This window comes from Ahaetulla prasina, chromosome 15, assembly GCF_028640845.1.
Source record: "Ahaetulla prasina isolate Xishuangbanna chromosome 15, ASM2864084v1, whole genome shotgun sequence".
In the NCBI taxonomy this organism is placed as follows: domain Eukaryota; kingdom Metazoa; phylum Chordata; class Lepidosauria; order Squamata; family Colubridae; genus Ahaetulla; species Ahaetulla prasina.
This window is the reverse complement of record NC_080553.1, coordinates 16,764,717-16,781,934: the sequence shown is the minus strand read 5'-3', so window position 1 is coordinate 16,781,934 and position 17,218 is coordinate 16,764,717. Positions and strand designations below refer to the sequence as shown.

Sequence of the window (17,218 nt, the reverse complement as noted above, 5' to 3'; positions counted from 1 at the left end):
TCTATCTATCTAATCTCTCTACATTTATATCTCTCTAATTTCATCTATCTATCTATCTATCTTTATCTATCCTCTTTACATCTATATCTAGCCAGCAGTGTGCAGCAGCTGTTAAAAAAGCCAACACAGTTCTGGGCTGCATAAACAGAGGGATAGAATCAAGATCACGTGAAGTGTTAGTACCACTTTATAATGCCTTGGTAAGGCCACACTTGGAATATTGCATCCAGTTTTGGTCGCCACGATGTAATAAAGATGTTGAGACCCTAGAAAGAGTGCAGAGAAGAGCAACAAAGATGATTAGGGGACTGGAGGGTAAAACATATGAAGAACGGTTGCAGGAACTGGGTATGTCTAGTTTAATGAAAAGAAGGACTAGGGGAGACATGATAGCTGTGTTCCAATATCTCAGGGGCTGCCACAAAGAAGAGGGAGTCGGGCTGTTCTCCAAAGCACCTGAGGGTAGAACAAGAAGCAATGGGTGGAAACTGATCAAAGAAAGAAGCAACTTAAAACTAAGGAGAAATTTCCTGACAGTTAGAACAATTAATAAGTGGAACGACTTGCCTGCAGAAGTTGTGAATGCTCCAACACTGGAAATTTTTAAGAAAATGTTGGATAACCATCTGACTGAGATGGTGTAGGGTTTCCTGCCTGGGCAGGGGGTTGGACTAGAAGGCCTCCAAGGTCCCTTCCAACTCTGACGTTATGTTATGTTATTTAGCTAATCTCTTATCTATCTATCTATCTATCTATCTATCTATCTATCTATCTATCTATCTATCTATCTATCTATCTATCTATCTATCTATCCTCTCTACATCTATTTATCTAATCTCATCTATCTATCTATCTATCTATCTATCTATCTATCTATCTATCTATCTATCTATCTATCTATCTATCTAGATAGATATAGATGGATGGATTAGATAGATAGGTAAGATAGATAAGAGATAGGTGTCAGATAGATAAGATAGATAGATAATAGATAAGATAGACAGATAGATAGATAGGACTGACCGACCCGGTTCAATGTCACAAACACCCTGAAAAATCTTTACCATTATGGAAAGTGCGCATGCACAATTATCTGGACTTCAAACTGTCGTGGCAAAGACGAGAAGGCGGCAAAAGAGGCTCAAAAAAGCAACAGTTCAAACAACTTCAGTTTAGACACTTAAAATTTTAATTCATGGTTCCGTGATAAAACATGCCAAATAAAAACGAGTGGTTTAAAAAAGAGAACTTCTGATCTCTCTCGAACTCCCTGGAATGCAATGAGATGGATACTGAAAATAGTGTCCCCCCCCCCCCCAGCCCCGACGTTCTCGATTCCTTTGTTGGTAACACTGCGCTGTCACTCAGCAAAGGAGCTCAATGAAAAGAGGATGCGGTTTTGAAATTTTGAGCTAAGAAATGTTTCCTTGCAGCTCACTTCCCCAAGAAGAAGCTGTGTGTCCTGTTAGGATCGGTTTTAAAAAGTCCGCACTGCGTACGTACGTCGCATAAGCTCGGCTTCTAACCCTCTAAAAGTGGCGAACACCATCAAAATCAATCAACGACATGATCAACGTCTCAAAAACTCGGCGTTTTACAAAGAATTCAGGTCTGCCGTTTTCAAAAAAGAAAACAACAACAACGACCACCCTGCGTCTTCAAAAGTAGCAAAATACAAAAAAAGACCCTGACAGTTTGACTTCTTCTGGTAATAATAAAAATAGGGTTTGTTTGTTTTTCGAAAATATGTGGCTCAGTACAAAATATCGTGTGTGTGTGTCTGTGTGTGTAAAGAGGGCATGATTGCAAAAAAAGGCCGGGGGGAGGGTTTAGAAAAATACAAAACCGGTTTGCATTTTTAGAGTGCATCATTATTGTACTTTAGTGCAAATAAAGGGGTTGTATCTTCAATGTTTTCCGGTTGTCTTCAAATGTTGGCGGAGGTGCGTAAAACCTGGAATTTCTTCAGGGTCATGCGGATGGATCCCAATTCTCGAGAGATTCGTTCCAGGCGATCTTCCAGGGCTTCCTGAAGGGGGAATATTCAGAGAAAGGAGGTTCAGAATTCAGAGAGAATCGGGGGGGGGGGGGAAACCCGCGATGATTCTGGAAACTGACATTTGGGGTTTATCTTTTTTTTAAGTTACGCTTTCTGTAACTTTGCGATCTTGGATGAAATCGTGGTCTGTTGTATATACAGCCCGAGATTCAACTGTTAAAAGTCTGAAAGAACCACAGATGTTCGCTTAGTGACGGTTGGAGGTTGCCATGAGATTGAAAAAGGGGATTTGACACCGGTCCTCAAATTTACGACCGTCGTAGCATTCCCAGGGTCATCTGATCAAAAGTCAGATGCTTGGCAACCAGTATTTACCATGATTGCATTGTGCCAGGGTCAATATGTTTGCCGTTTACCACTTTCCCAGCTTCCGACAAGCGAATTCAAGAGGGGAAAGCCAGATTCGTTTAACGACCACAACAAATGGGATGGATTTATTTGCCACCCAAAGTCGTCGGATACGAGAAGGGCGGCAAATAAATTTCATAAAGAAATAAATACGGTAAATTTATTCGCTCCCCAACCGTAACAACAAAGGTCCTAAAATCGGGCGTTGATTCATTTAACAACCGTCTTGCTCAGTGGTGAAAAATTTCTGGTTCCCCAATTGTGGTCCTAAAGCGAGGACAGCCTGCAAGCACACGCCAGGGGCGCCACGCATAATCCCGGAGACACAAGAAGAATGGCGACCTGATTCAGCCGGGCCTGGAGCGTCATCCTTCCTCCGGCGCAAGGAATTCGGCTCAGCTGGGACTCAATCTATCAGCACAGAAAACATCGGGAAAGAGGGAATGCTTTAAAAAGTGGGGGGCAACCCCTCCCCAAAGAAATAAAAGCTAAACCCCCCCCCCCCAAAATGAGCAATCTTTTTCCAGTTGAGTGGATCCGGCCACCGGATCGTCCTATACATGTGTCGCAACCTTGACAACTTTTGTGGCGTGTGGGTTTCAACTCCCGGAATTCTCCAGTTTGTTTGAACCGCGGCTTCACTGCATGTTGGCCAGCCCGAAGGGATTCTGGCAAGCCACCCGCAAGTCAGATAGCCAGTTTGGTCTACTGGTTAAGGTGCCAGGCTAGAAAGTAGGAGACCGTGAGTTCAAATCCTACCGTAGCTGTGCAAACTGGCTGGATGGCTTTCGGCCAATCACCAGGAGACGAAGAGTTCTAGTCCTGCCTTAGGCATGGAAGCCAACTGGGAGACTTTGGGCCAATCACCAGGAGATAGTGAGTTCTAGTCCCGCCTTAAGCGTGAAAGCCAACTGGGTGAATTTGGACCAATCACCAGGAGATAGTGAGTTCTAGTCCCACCTTAAGAGTGAAAGCTAACTGGGTGATTTTCTACCACTCCCTCCCTCTCAGCCCAACCCCCCTCACAGGGTTGTTGTTGTTGTCGTTGGGGTGGGGAAATAGGAGGAGGAAGATGTGTTGGAGATGTTTGCCGCCTTGAGCCATTGGCAAAAATAATAAAGACAGGATACAAATAAATAAATAAATAAAAACCTAACGTGATGTTGACCCAGGTGCTTTTCAAAGGAAGGGAAGGGGAAGCCAACGTGTCTCATGTCTACCTGTTGCTTTTCTTGCGTCAGCTCGTCAAAAAGCCGCTCGGTCTGGGCCAAGGTCTTAATCATGGAAACGTACTTGAATTCAGGCTCGTAGGGAGCTGCTGCCGCCGCCGAAGAAGAGCCCGTCTCGCGGGTGTTGGCGGAGTGGCCCTCTTCGTAACCTTCCCTCGACGGATCTCTGCTTGCTCTTGAAGGCAGAGGTTGTGGGTAGGAGGAAGACTTCGGACCCCTGCGGCTTTCGAGGCGGCTGGGCTGCGGTCCTGTCCCCAACCCCCCCCCAAAAAAACCAGAGAGGTCCGATTATAAATCGATCCCGGATTCACATTCAGAGGATCTGAGAATTCAGCTTCCCGCGCTGGAGGCTTTTTAAGAAGAGATTGTATAGCTGCTTGTCGGAAACCTTAGAGCCGTGATAGCGAACTAATGGCATGTGTGCCATAGGTGGCACGTGGCGCCATATCGGTGGGCACGCGAGCGTTGCTCGAGCTCAGCTCTGGCGCGCATCTGCACGCCAGCCACCCGATTTTCGTAACTTTCGGTCCTACCAAAAATGTCCCGGCCCCGCCATGATGGAGGCAGCTGACTAGGCCACGCCCCGCATGGCCACGCGCACCCAGCAACCGGGCAGAGAACCCCTTGCTCAAATTTTGGAAGCCCAACCCTGATCGTACGCCGCCCTCTTTGAGGGAGACAAGGCGGTTTAGAAATAGCAAATATAAACAAACAAACAAACAAACGCAGGGGCCTCCCAGCAATGCAAACGGAAAGAGATTCTGTGATGTCGCGGAACGGCGGCTTGCGAGAAATCCGAACGGCCAAGGATCCCACCTGGTGTGAAATTTACCTTGCGGGTCGCCTCCCGAACCAAACTGGAGCCGTTTCCGCGGGCTGCCGTACTGCACTGCAGGGGCAGCGGCGACCTCATCCAAGCGGATGTCAAATCTGGCGCGGGAAAAAGAAGAAAGTTCCTTGCAATGAAGTTAAGAATGTCCTCTTCCTCCCTTCCCCAAAGGGCGTACGGCTACAATTTATATTTTCGTTCCTGACGGGGCTGAATAAATCCTGGGAGTCCTCGACTTACAAACAGTTCGTTTAGTGACTGTTCAAAGGCGCAACAACAGTGAAAAAAGGGAACTTAAGGACTGCTTTTCACACAACCTTTGCAGCAGCCCCATGTTTTATGTTTGGACACCCGTCTCACCTTTATGACGGCCGCAGTGTCCCGGGGCCCTGTGATCCCCTTTTGCGACCGACAGATAAGCAAAGTCAACCGGGAAACCAGATTCACTTAACAGCCGTATTATTAATTTAAGGACTGCGGGGATTCACTTAACGAACGTAGCAAGGAAGGTCGTAAAACGGGGCCAAGCTCCCTTAACAAACGTCTCGCTGAGCGACAGAAATGTCGGGCTCAATTCTGGTCGTAAGTTGAGGACTACCCCCTGTAGTAAGGTTTCAAAGGCCATTTCCTCTCCATTTCAGAAAGCACAAACTAAATTGGAAACTGGACCTAAAGAAGTAGAAGAACTACTTGCCACCGGCTCAGGAAGTCAATACCTGGTCATCAGGTCTTCGTTTCTGCTGAGAAAGTGGCTGAACCCTGGGGACAGATTTTCTTTGGGGGAGCGCTTGGGACTGCAGGTCACAGCCACCGGGGTCAACATGGTCTCCCGCTTGGCTGCAAAGAGAAAGCAGGAAGGCAGTCCTTAAATCTTAGAGAAGGCGTCAGGCATGACGGTTCAGGACCATCGATTGAGTTGCAGGTCCGATTCATCGCTCAGGTTACAGGTAAGAATCTAGTCAAGTAAAGTTCAATATTAGATCGGCGCCAGATAAGGTCATGAGAATTCAGGAGGGGTTGGACTTGAACCATTTGTGGCAACTCCACCAACTCCCTGCTCGGTCTGCTCTTCTATAGGTAAAGGTAAAGGTTCCCCTCGCACATACGTGCTAGTCGTTCCTGACTCTAGGGGGCGGTGCTCATCTCCGTTTCAAAGGCAAAGAGCCAGCGCTGTCTGAAGACGTCTCCGTGGTCATGTGGCCGGCATGACTCAGTGCCAAAGGCGCACGGAACGCTGCTACCTTCCCACCAAAGGCGGTCCCTATTTTTCTATTTGCATTTTTTTTTTAACCTGCTTTCGAACTGCTAGGTTGGCAGAAGCTGGGAAAAAGTCACGGGAGCTCACCTCCGTTACACAGTGCTAGGGGTTCGAACCGCTTAACTGCCAACCTTTTGATTGACAAGCTCAGCATCTTAGCCAATGAGCCACCGCGTCCCTGTGCGCTTCTCCTATCGGAGGCACCAAAAGCTTAGTTATCTTGCGTTCACACGCACCCTTTGCGACAAAAGCATGGTGCTCAAGGTTTCGTTCGCAGGGTTTTCTGTCCAAGTGAGATCTACATGGGGTGGGCTTTTTGGGTGCTACTGAATGAACCTCACTTCCCATCATTGGGATAGCAAGGGGCAACCGAGGTCGCAGTCCGTTAGTATCAAGATGGCTAGCAGGGACATCTGCAGGTCAGGGTTAAAAAAAAACCAAGATGCAGAGGTGTGGGGGGGGGAAACAACACAAGTGGAGATATGATAAGTTATGGCCATGCTGGCCGGGGAATTCTGGGAGTTGAAGTCCGCCAGACTTCAAGTTGCCAAGGTTGGAGGCCCCTCCTTTAAAAGTGGCCAAGGTTTTAAAAAAAAAACCAACCAAATCAGAGAATACAAACGCTTTACTTGGCGTGTTGGTCTTCCTGTTTGAAGGTGGGAGCGATGAAGATCTCTGGGCACTGGATGGGTTGAATTTTTTGTGCCTCGGATGCTCTTTGCTCTTCTCGGGCGAACGGCTCGTACCCAAGGAAGTCTCGGTGAAGCCAACGACCGGACCCCGAACGGCTGTTTCTGAAATAAGCCAAGCCAGCAGAGAAGGTTTCGATCAGGAAGGTATTGGGGGCCTTTTTCCTACCACATGAAATCAACTTTTCATGATCTAGGACAGTGATAATGAGCCTTTCAGACATCGAGTGCACAAACTGAAAGGTGCACACATGCACAAATGTGAGGGAACATGTGCATGCGCGAACATGCACATATGCACAGCAGAGACCCGAAGACCAGCTGGCTGGCGGGAGTCGGGGCATCCCAACTCCAGCAGCGCGGCAAGAGGTGTTGTGACCTAGGCCCAAGTAGTTATTACCAGACACAATCAGTCCTAAACAAACGTATTTTACTAGAACAGCTGAGAATTACTTCATTCTCAGCTTAGTCCAAATTAATTCCCAAAACAAAGTCCTTCAGAAAAAGTCTTTCGGCCTTATCACAGACCTTTGTCTTCTTTGGCACACTGCCAAAGGCTTTTCTTGGCAAAGAAGTTCAGAAACAAGAGACACCGACTAGAAACAGATGTAGCAATGTTGCTTTCCTACAAAGAGCCCAAACGCCGTTGCTGGTCTTTTAAGCCTTATGGGAGGGGCCAATCATCTCCTGGCCTTACGCCTGAGTTGTCCTTTTTGCTTTAGCTGCTCTTGCCTTTTGGCAGCTCTTTGCATGCGTGCAGTAGGAACAGGCTCCTCCTGTTCCTCTGCCTCTCTGCTGTCCACCTCTGAAGGCTCCGGAGTCCGGGCATTGGTCCCAGATGGCCCCGGCCTCATCTTTGCCTCCAACGCAGAGCCCTCGTCTGGGCCTTGCCCTGACTCCAGGACTGGCCCATGGTCCTCCCCAATCTCCTCACTGTCCGACTACACTGCTAGCTCAACGGGCTGCTGGTGGGCCGCAATAAGAGGTCAGATCTTTTTCTTTCGTGAGTTTCTGTTTCGTCATTTGCAGGGAAACAGCAGCTCATGAAAGAAATGCCACGGAGATCTGACCTGGGGCAACAGCGCGGGTACCAACAGAGAGAGCTCTGGGTGCCACCTCTGGCATCACGCACCTAGAAGTATGTAGAGACACATGCTGAAGATAACAACCCAAAAAAATATTCCAGAGAAGCAAAATGAAATTGTGGATACGCTGAATATTGGTTTCAATGTACCTTAGATGTCTGTATAGCTCATTAAAAAGCCCTCGTGCTCTACGGAGTTATCTTTTCATCTAAATCACAGCCAGCAGAGTTCTCCCATGTAACGAATATTTTTTTTATTCGTGAGGAAGAAATAGAAGGGAATCAAAACTAATGAAGTCACTTACTGCTGGTTTCTGCTGTTGCCCTTTCCTCTTTCTCTGTCTGGGCGCCTCGGTTCTTCAAAGCCTTCCTTTCTTCGAATTCTTTGAAGGCTTTGAGGATGGGGATTTCTTGAGTTTTGATCTCTTTTTGAATGGCTTCGTTGGCGAGCAGGCAATTTGGAGAGGACTCCTTCTCTGGGGGAGAGTAATGCCTAGAAAGAGTCAGGGAAGCCAGGCCTAGTCACCCCAGCGCTGAAAAGCTTGTCATAGCAATTGTTTCTTTTCCCAGATTCAAACCAGATTAAATGATTGGAATTTAACCCTCACCGTAACCTAGGGGAGTTTTCTGTTTTGTAATTCAAATCAGGGGTCTCCAACCTTGGTCCCTTTAAGACTTGTGGACTTCAACTCCCAGAGTTCCTCAGCCAGCAAACTCTGGGAGTTGAAGTCCACAAGTCTTAAAAAGAGCCAAGTTTGCAGACCCCTGCCCCAGGAGAAGGCTTGAGGAGAAGGGAACACGCCCTCTAATGGCTTCCCTTATATAGGCAGCTTCTGACCCAGTTTCTTAAAGTGGCAGTAACTCTGCTGCCTCATTCTACTCCATCAGCTTCCCGGGCTGCCTTCCGCTTACAGCTTCCCATCAGCTCGCAGCTATTAACTCTTTATATCCTGGCAATTTTAGAATTCGCCCAGCCCAGCCAGGATATCTATAACAAGATACAAAAATTTAACTTCTTGATAGACCCTCAAGCTATTGATTCTGACAGGGGAGCAGTTTTTCTGCCAATTGTTTTCATCTGAGAACCAACGGAGGCGCTGGGACCTGTATCCGATGAAAGCTGGGCAGTCTAGAAATCGTTGAACAGATCGCACACGGATATTCCATTCCATTCCATGTTCTGTTCTGTTCTATTTCTTTCTGATATGAATAAACAAGCAAGCAAACATCAGGGGGGGCGGGAGGAATATTGCTTACCTAGGAGGGTTGAATCCTTTTTCCAGTCGATTATCGTTGGAATTGTCTTGGGCTGCCAACGGCTGACCAGTAAAGATTGAAAATTCGGATCCCGGGATCAGCCACTTTCTTCTGCTCACGTCAAAGCTTTCTAATTTGCTGCGGGGACAAAGAGGAGCCGGAAATAATGAAGAACTTGAACGGAGGATGTAACATTTCATACTTTTTTAGACGTTCTTTTCAGGATCTGGCCAAGCGGTGCAGGTCGTCCTCGACTTAACGACCACAACGGAGCCCCAAAATTTCCGTCGCTAAGCGAGACAGTTGCTAAGTTGTAAGGGACGGGTGTTTCCTTACCACACCTGTTCAGGGAGTCACACGGTTCCAGTCATTAAGTTAGTCACACGGCCGTTGAGTGAGGCTGCCTTTCCCGCTGACTCTCCTTGTCGGAAGGGTCGCAAAAGGGGATCACGTGACCCCGGGGGGAGGGGGCACTGCAACCCGTCATAAATACGAGTCAGTTGTCAGGCAAGTGAATTTTGATCACGTGACCCCTGGGGAAGGCTGCGAAGGTCGTTAACGGTGAGAAACGGACGTGACTTTTTTCTTTGCACGTTAACTTTGAACGGTCACTAAAGGAGCCGTTATAAGTCGAGGACTATATTTCTAAACCCGAGGCTCTCAAAGGAGCGAAGGTGATTGTTCTGAACACTTACAGCTTTGTAAAGATGGCCTTCAGATCACCGAGATTAATATTTAAGCAGCATTTAAGGCAGATTCGGTCTTATTTACAAAGTCCTTCATACATCTCTGAATAATTGTGTTTATTCTACATGTCGCATTACCTGACCAGCGTGTCGCATTACTGTCAACCCTGAAGCTGACCCGATCAAGGCCATTTTGAGGCTTCGGTGTTGCCACACCGACTAGTGGGGGTTTGTAGTCAAAACAACTGGGAACCAAGGACATTCCCGCAGGTGGCCGGAGAGAGGAAGAGCGATGTTGCCTGGCAACCAGACGGGACCTTGCTTGGACCATGTGACTGATTGTTTGGGAAAAGGGGCTTTTAATTAGGTGAAAGCCACGGGATTATTCAGTTTATCTTTATATTTTCACCAGCTTATCCCAATATGATATGTCCAATAAATCAATTCTTTGAGGAACCTATTTGCCTCGGAGCTCTGTTATGAATGTATTACTTAGAACCCTGACAATTACCTTTTCACCCATCTTAAAATTACAATAGACATGTCAGTGTGTGGCTTTCTCACCCTGATATAATCCTTACTTCCTAACCTGGCGTAAGATGGTCCAAAGTGCCCCTCGGCAAGAGAACGAAACTTGAGCGAGTTTTCATGCTCTAATTGCTTGACCTGAGTTTCCAGTTTCGAGACTGTTCTAAGGAAAGCAGGAAACAAAAAATCAATTTTATCCATGTTGATGCCGTTTATGATTCCAGTTCTAGTAGAATAAAAAGGTAAAGGTAAAGATTCCCCTCTCACATATGTACTAGTCATTCCTAACTCTAGGGGGCAGTGCTCATCCCCATTTCAAAGCCGAAGAGCCAGCGCTGTCCGAAGACGTCTCCGTGGTCATGTGGCCGGCATGACTCAAAGCCAAAGGTGCACGGAACACTGTTCCCTTCCCACCAAAGGGGGTCCTTGTTTTTCTACGTGCATTTTTTATGTGCTTTCGAACTGCTAGGTTGGCAGAAGCTGGGACAAGTCACAGGAGCTCATCCCGTTAGGCGGCGCTAGGGATTCGAACCGCTGAACTGCCGACCTTTCGATCAACAAGCTCAGTGTCTTAGCCTCTGAGCCACCGCATCCCCTAGTTGCTAGAATAGAGGGTTCTAAAAACTGCTGGAAATGTCACGACTGAGTTAAATCATTCTTCCGTATTTGGTGACAAAGATCTAAAGCTCAACGATTCCAGAAAATGTTAAACATTGAAATGAAACCAAGGACATTCCCGCAGGTGGCCGGAGAGAGGAAGAGCGATGTTGCCTGGCAACCAGACGGGACCTTGCTTGGACCATGTGACTGATTGTTTGGGAAAAGGGGCTTTTAATTAGGTGAAAGCCACGGGATTATTCAGTTTATCTTTATATTTTCACCAGCTTATCCCAATATGATATGTCCAATAAATCAATTCTTTGAGGAACCTATTTGCCTCGGAGCTCTGTTATGAATGTATTACTTAGAACCCTGACAATTACCTTTTCACCCATCTTAAAATTACAATAGACATGTCAGTGTGTGGCTTTCTCACCCTGATATAATCCTTACTTCCTAACCTGGCGTAAGATGGTCCAAAGTGCCCCTCGGCAAGAGAACGAAACTTGAGCGAGTTTTCATGCTCTAATTGCTTGACCTGAGTTTCCAGTTTCGAGACTGTTCTAAGGAAAGCAGGAAACAAAAAATCAATTTTATCCATGTTGATGCCGTTTATGATTCCAGTTCTAGTAGAATAAAAAGGTAAAGGTAAAGATTCCCCTCTCACATATGTACTAGTCATTCCTAACTCTAGGGGGCAGTGCTCATCCCCATTTCAAAGCCGAAGAGCCAGCGCTGTCCGAAGACGTCTCCGTGGTCATGTGGCCGGCATGACTCAAAGCCAAAGGTGCACGGAACACTGTTCCCTTCCCACCAAAGGGGGTCCTTGTTTTTCTACGTGCATTTTTTATGTGCTTTCGAACTGCTAGGTTGGCAGAAGCTGGGACAAGTCACAGGAGCTCATCCCGTTAGGCGGCGCTAGGGATTCGAACCGCTGAACTGCCGACCTTTCGATCAACAAGCTCAGTGTCTTAGCCTCTGAGCCACCGCATCCCCTAGTTGCTAGAATAGAGGGTTCTAAAAACTGCTGGAAATGTCACGACTGAGTTAAATCATTCTTCCGTATTTGGTGACAAAGATCTAAAGCTCAACGATTCCAGAAAATGTTAAACATTGAAATGAAACCAAAGGACAAAGTTAGATTTCCCTTTCAACTTGAAATATTTTTTTTAATTAAATTTTTATTTAAAGGTCTAGGCCCAGAGTTTTATAAACTAACTCTTTGCTAGATTTGATTTAGCGACGTTGCCGGCCGGTACCCTCAGTGAAGACCTATGGTTAACTTATTCATGAAATGTACTCATAAAAATGCAATTAAAAATGTAAAAATCAAAAAGTTGCCTTGTTTTTCTAGAATTCAAGGGTCCAATATTACCTCTTCAAATCAGAAATCTGAGTGTGCGCATCGAGTAATTTGTTCTCGGTAATATTTAAAGAATCCTGCGTGAAAGGGAAAAAAAACACATTAAGGGTAACGCAACTGCTGATTTCACTAATATTGAATAATTTAAGTGTCTCTCTTTCATCAGCTGAATGATTCAACTTGTCTTCAGCTCCCCTGAGGAGGGGAAGGGAGAAAGCTAAGGCTTCTCTTCGTTTGTCCTTGGCAAATAATTAATCACATATTTAGAACCCAACAGGAGGGTTCCATTCTCCACCATGGCTGGTTAAACTCATGTCTTTTTTTTGAGATGGACATTTTGCTATCTGCTTCAACAGTTTCCTGTTCTCAGGTTCCCTTGTTTCTAGAGGTAAATTTAGCTGGCTGCTGTCCATTGTTTCAGATACAGGACAATCTAAGTCAGAGGTCTTCAAACTTGGTGGCTTTAAGACTTGTGGACTTCAATTCTGGGAGTTGAAGTCCACAAGTCTTAAAGCCGCCAAGTTTGAAGACCTCTGATCCAGAGGAAGAAGTGGAGAATTCTGGGAGTTGAAGTCCACAAGTCTTAAAGCCGCCAAGTTTGAAGGTCTCTGATCTAAGTAGTCTAAATAAATGTATAAATCGGACCGTTGACAAATTCAGCTGACTTTTCATCCCTCCTAAGGACAAATATTTTTGCGGACGAAAAGCTTATTTCTGGGCGAAATAAATACATGTTTTACTCATGACCAAGGAATCGCTAAAGCCCTTTTGGGTTTTGATCCTCTTCACCTCAAAACGGACTTGGCGCTGCAAAAAATGTGTCCACTTACCTTAACTCGTTCGTGCTCCTTCCCAAGGGATTCGTATTCTCCCAAAAGCTATTTAAAAAAAAAAGGTAACATTTTTATTATTGATTTGCAAGATTTCAACAACTCTAACCATCAAAATCCAGCTGGCCCAAACCGTAGCATCCGGTACATCGATCAAACCAGGATTTCAGAGAATTCTACCTTTTATGGCGGTGACTTATTTCTAGCTGGCATTTAAGGAAAAATAAAATCCTTCAGCCTTACAAATGGATCAGACCTTCAAGCATAGAGTGTGAGTCAAGAAGCAGCTATTTAATAAGGAGGGACTGAAATAAATTAGATAAAAGGCTTGTTTCCTCCAAGGGAGAAAAATCTCATCTACTCAGCTATTTGCAGATTAGCTGGATAACTCCACAATATCAAAATAGTCAAAATGGCCAGTTTTTTTAAAAAGAGAACTTTTGTGGAAAGACGCAGGCGTCTTGTTCATAGACAATCAAAGAACCTCACTGTTACTGTGGCTTTCTATGGCTTTGGAACAATCCCATCAACTTAAAAGATTTGGGTCAGTAAAAAAATTGGAGCAGGGGTCACGAACCTTTCGGACCCCACTAAATTCACAATTTTAAATCCCGCGGACCACTGATATGATCTGCCTAATGTGGCTGAGTTGGGTGGGCGTGGCTAGGTGGTCATGTGACTCGGTGGGCGTGGCCAACAAAATGTCACTCACGTCGAGGAGCGCCTCGCCAGTCTCTACTCACTCCTCACCTGCCCACCGGGCTTCCTAGGGCCCCAACAGTAAGCAGTTGCTGGAGCTAAGCAGCCACCATGAGAAAGAGTTGGCAAAACAGCTGGCTCAGTTCAAATTGGATCTGGCCGAGAAGGAGGCTCGGCAGAAGAGCACCTCACTGAGGACTAGGAGCATAGGCTTTCCAAGCAGAGGGAAGACCTGGGGGAGTGCAAGGCCAGGTACCGGCGTCTGGAGGCTCAGTGGGTTGAGATGGTCAGCCAGCTCCAAGCCATGATGCAGTCCCACTGAAACAAGGCCCTCCAGCTCTTCGCCCAAAGCCTTGCACTAGAAGGCTGAAGCAGATCCCAAGTCGGAATTTCTGCCCCCCTCCGACCCCCACAAAAAGACCCCAAAGGGGAGACTCTCTGCAGCAACACAAACGTTCATTGCACGTATCTGTCCCAGGGGCCGTAGAGTTTCAGGACTCCTGATTTAGTGCAAGATAAAAAATGCAAATGATTTTTCTGCGGACTTCCAAAATTTTCTCGTGGACCACCAGCGGCCCACGGACCAGCAGTTGGTGACCGCTGAATTGGAGGATGTTCTTGACAATTGGCCACACGCATTCCAAAGACGGAGAAACTTACGTTTTGAAACATTTTGTTTTCTTCCTTTAACTGGGCATCCTTGTTGTCGGACAGCTTGTAGGCTTTCTCGAAGGCTTCTTCCAGATCTCGGAGTCTTCTTTTGAGGCGGCTGATGGTGTTGTCTTTGTCCTTGCCGCTGGTGCGCATCTCTTCGAGGCGCTCCTGCAAGGATTTGGTGGTGGCACTGAGGGCGCCGAAGCGCTCGCGCCAATCTGTCTGGAAAAGGGAAGAGGCCGGGAGTCACACGAGACTAGAGAGTGCGGTCAGACAACAGGCGACGAAAATGCCAGCAGGACCGGCCGTAACATTTGATAGACTTAAGATGCTGATTGGAGACGAGATGTTTTTCATGGGGGAAGACACTCCAATAGAACAAATTCTTGTCTAGGGAGAGTCTCAAGTCGTCCAGGTCATGGTTGTTTTTTTTAATTTGCATTTATATCCCACCCTTCTCCGAAGACTCAGGGCAGCTTACACTATGTTAAGCAACAGTCTTCATCCATTTGTATATTATATACAAAGTCAACTTATTGCCCCCAACAATCTGGGTCCTCATTTTACCTACCTTATAAAGGATGGAAGGCTGAGTCAACCTTGGGCCTGGTGGGACTAGAACCTGCAGTAATTGCAAGCAGCTGCTGTTAATAACAGACTCTCTTAGCAGTCTGAGCCACCAGAGGCCCAAAGGTGTTTTTTTTCAAGAGGCAACTTGGCATTCTGGTGTCTAGTTGCCTCTTGAAAAAGCACCTTTGAGAGAACAAATTCTTCATTCTGTTAAGTTCCTTTAACTTAGCAACAATAAAGTCCTTTAAACTAAGAAGGGGGGGGGGACTTCAACTCCCAGAATTCCCCAGCCAACAATGCTAGCTAGGGAATTCTGGGAGTTGAAGTCCACCTGTCTTAAACATGCTGGCTGGGGAATTCTGGGAATTGAAGTCCCCCCTATCTTAAGCATACTGGCTGGGGAATTCTGGGAGTTAAAAGTCTACCTGTCTTAAGCATGCTTGCTGGGGAATTCTGGGAATTGAAGTCTCCCCTATCTTAAGCATACTGGCTGGGGAATTCTGGGAGTTAAAGTCCCCCCTATCTTAAGCATGCTGGCTGGGGAATTCTGGGAATTGAAGTCCACATATCTTCAAGCTGCTAAGGTTGAGGAATTTTTTAAAATGAAGAAGAATTTCATATACTTGAGTGTGATCCAGTTCATTTAGAGGATTCTGACTGAGCCCAAGAACATCTCGTATTCGCCCAGGCTGTGCACTCTGGCAACATCACCCAAAACTTCCAAGGTACCTCCTAGGCTTCTGTTCCCAGATGCCAAACTTCCTTCCCACTCTTCCCTGCCAGTTCATGACCATAAAGAGACGTTTGAAGCGATGCTCAGCACTTTTTTAAAGAATTTTTTTTTTCTCGTTATAGCTGGACTCCTACATCCAAGCCGTAAACTACACTTACTACTTCCATCTCCAAGGCCTTGTTTTTCTTTTCAAGGGATCGCACACGGCTGTTGGCTTCGTGCAGAGACGCTTCTAGTTGGTCGCACCTACAAGTTGAAACAGAGAGCCATTAAGTATACTTAATACACTTAATACACTTAATACACAAAATTGTTTTTATTAGGTATAGTATCAGAAAAAAAAATGGATAAGAAAAGCATGTACTTAATATTAAATGTCTTAACCGTGGCGAGGATGATATTCGCACAATAAAAAAACTGATCAAGGAAAGAAGCAACTTAGAACTAAGGAGAAATTTCCTGACAGTTAATAGAATAGAATAGAATTTTATTGGCCAAGTGTGATTGGACACACAAGGAATTTGTCTTGGTGCATAAAACAATTAATAAGTGGAACAACTTGCCTGCAGAAGTTGTGAATGCTCCAACACTGGAAATTTTTAAGAAAATGTTGGATAACCATTTGTCTGAGATGGTGTAGGGTTTCCTGCCTGGGCAGGGGGTTGGACTAGAAGGCCTCCAAGGTCCCTTCGTTGTTATATTATATTAATATTGGAAAAACGAAGATATCCCGCGAGATGAAGAGCTAGTCAGGAGGATAAGTAGACTGTGCAGAAATGGATAGATTGACGTTGAAAATTAAACAGGGAGAAGATGTGGATTACTATCAAACGTGGAATCTATTTTACCAATGGCTGGAAAAGGGGCTGGAGATTAAGAAATGTATTTAATAGAAAATTTAAAAAAGTGTAAAAACGAAAACAAAAAAAGAATGCATTATTTGCATTGTTAGGCAAACCGCTTAGCCTAAATCAGGGGTCGGAGGTCAACTCTTGCTAGAAAGTCTTCATTGTAGGTAAGCGACCCTCATTTCCAAAAGGGTATTACAGGTAGTCCTTGACTTACAACCATTCATTTAGTGACTGTTTGTGAAGTTACGACGACACTGAAAGAGACTTATGACAGTTACAGGGTCACGGGATCAAAATCCAGACGGTTGGCAGTTATCATAGATATGAATCAGTTGCCAAGCGTCTGAATTTTGATCTGTAACTGTCATAAATAAATCGCTTTTTAATATAAATGCCACGGTCGCAGTGTCCCGGGGTCACGTGGTTCCCTTTCGCGACCTTCCGGCAGGCAAAGTCAATGGGGAATCCAGGTTCATTTAACAACCATGTTATTTACTTAACAACTGCAATGACTCACTTAACAACCGTGGCAAGAAAGGTTGTAAAACGGGCCCAAAACTCGCATAACTAACGTCTTTTGTTTTACAACAGAAATTTGGGGCTCAACGGTCATTGTTAAGTCTACTTACAAGAACTACTCATACTTTGCTGCTTAAAGAACTCCTCCCTGCTCGCAAGTAAACTATGCGGAGTTAAGTTACTAGGGGGAGAATTCACAGAGCAACTATACATCTATTTGAAGTGTGACGCAGGCCTTCCTGTTTCGTTCGCAACTTATCTTTCGTTAGCAAATATCACAAGAGATGCTCTAAACCAGGGGTCTCAAACCTTGGTCCCTTTAAGACTTGTGGACTTCAACTCCCAGAGTCCCTCAGCCAGCAAAGCAGGGGTCTCAAACCTTGGTCCCTTTAAGACTTGTGGACTTCAACTCCCAGAGTCCCTCAGCCAGCA

The 17,218-nt window shown here is 45.8% G+C and overlaps 1 protein-coding gene across 1 annotated transcript in view; it reads right to left on the bottom strand.

The window, feature by feature from the left end:
• Positions 1 to 1,628: 1,628 nt before the first annotated feature.
• The window catches only part of MPHOSPH9 (M-phase phosphoprotein 9), a 29,276-nt gene continuing 13,686 nt past the window's right edge, over positions 1,629 to 17,218 (bottom strand). The window contains exons 13-25 of the mRNA XM_058158336.1: positions 15,575 to 15,662; positions 14,120 to 14,335; positions 12,761 to 12,808; positions 11,943 to 12,007; positions 11,029 to 11,130; positions 8,754 to 8,891; positions 7,802 to 7,989; positions 6,353 to 6,517; positions 5,182 to 5,302; positions 4,469 to 4,566; positions 3,628 to 3,884; positions 2,750 to 2,818; positions 1,629 to 2,029 (exon numbers count right to left, since the gene is read on the bottom strand). Coding sequence (XP_058014319.1) covers positions 1,928 to 2,029; positions 2,750 to 2,818; positions 3,628 to 3,884; positions 4,469 to 4,566; positions 5,182 to 5,302; positions 6,353 to 6,517; positions 7,802 to 7,989; positions 8,754 to 8,891; positions 11,029 to 11,130; positions 11,943 to 12,007; positions 12,761 to 12,808; positions 14,120 to 14,335; positions 15,575 to 15,662 — 1,657 coding nt within the window. The 3' untranslated portion in view covers positions 1,629 to 1,927. The remainder of the gene's footprint in view (positions 2,030 to 2,749; positions 2,819 to 3,627; positions 3,885 to 4,468; positions 4,567 to 5,181; positions 5,303 to 6,352; positions 6,518 to 7,801; positions 7,990 to 8,753; positions 8,892 to 11,028; positions 11,131 to 11,942; positions 12,008 to 12,760; positions 12,809 to 14,119; positions 14,336 to 15,574; positions 15,663 to 17,218) is intronic.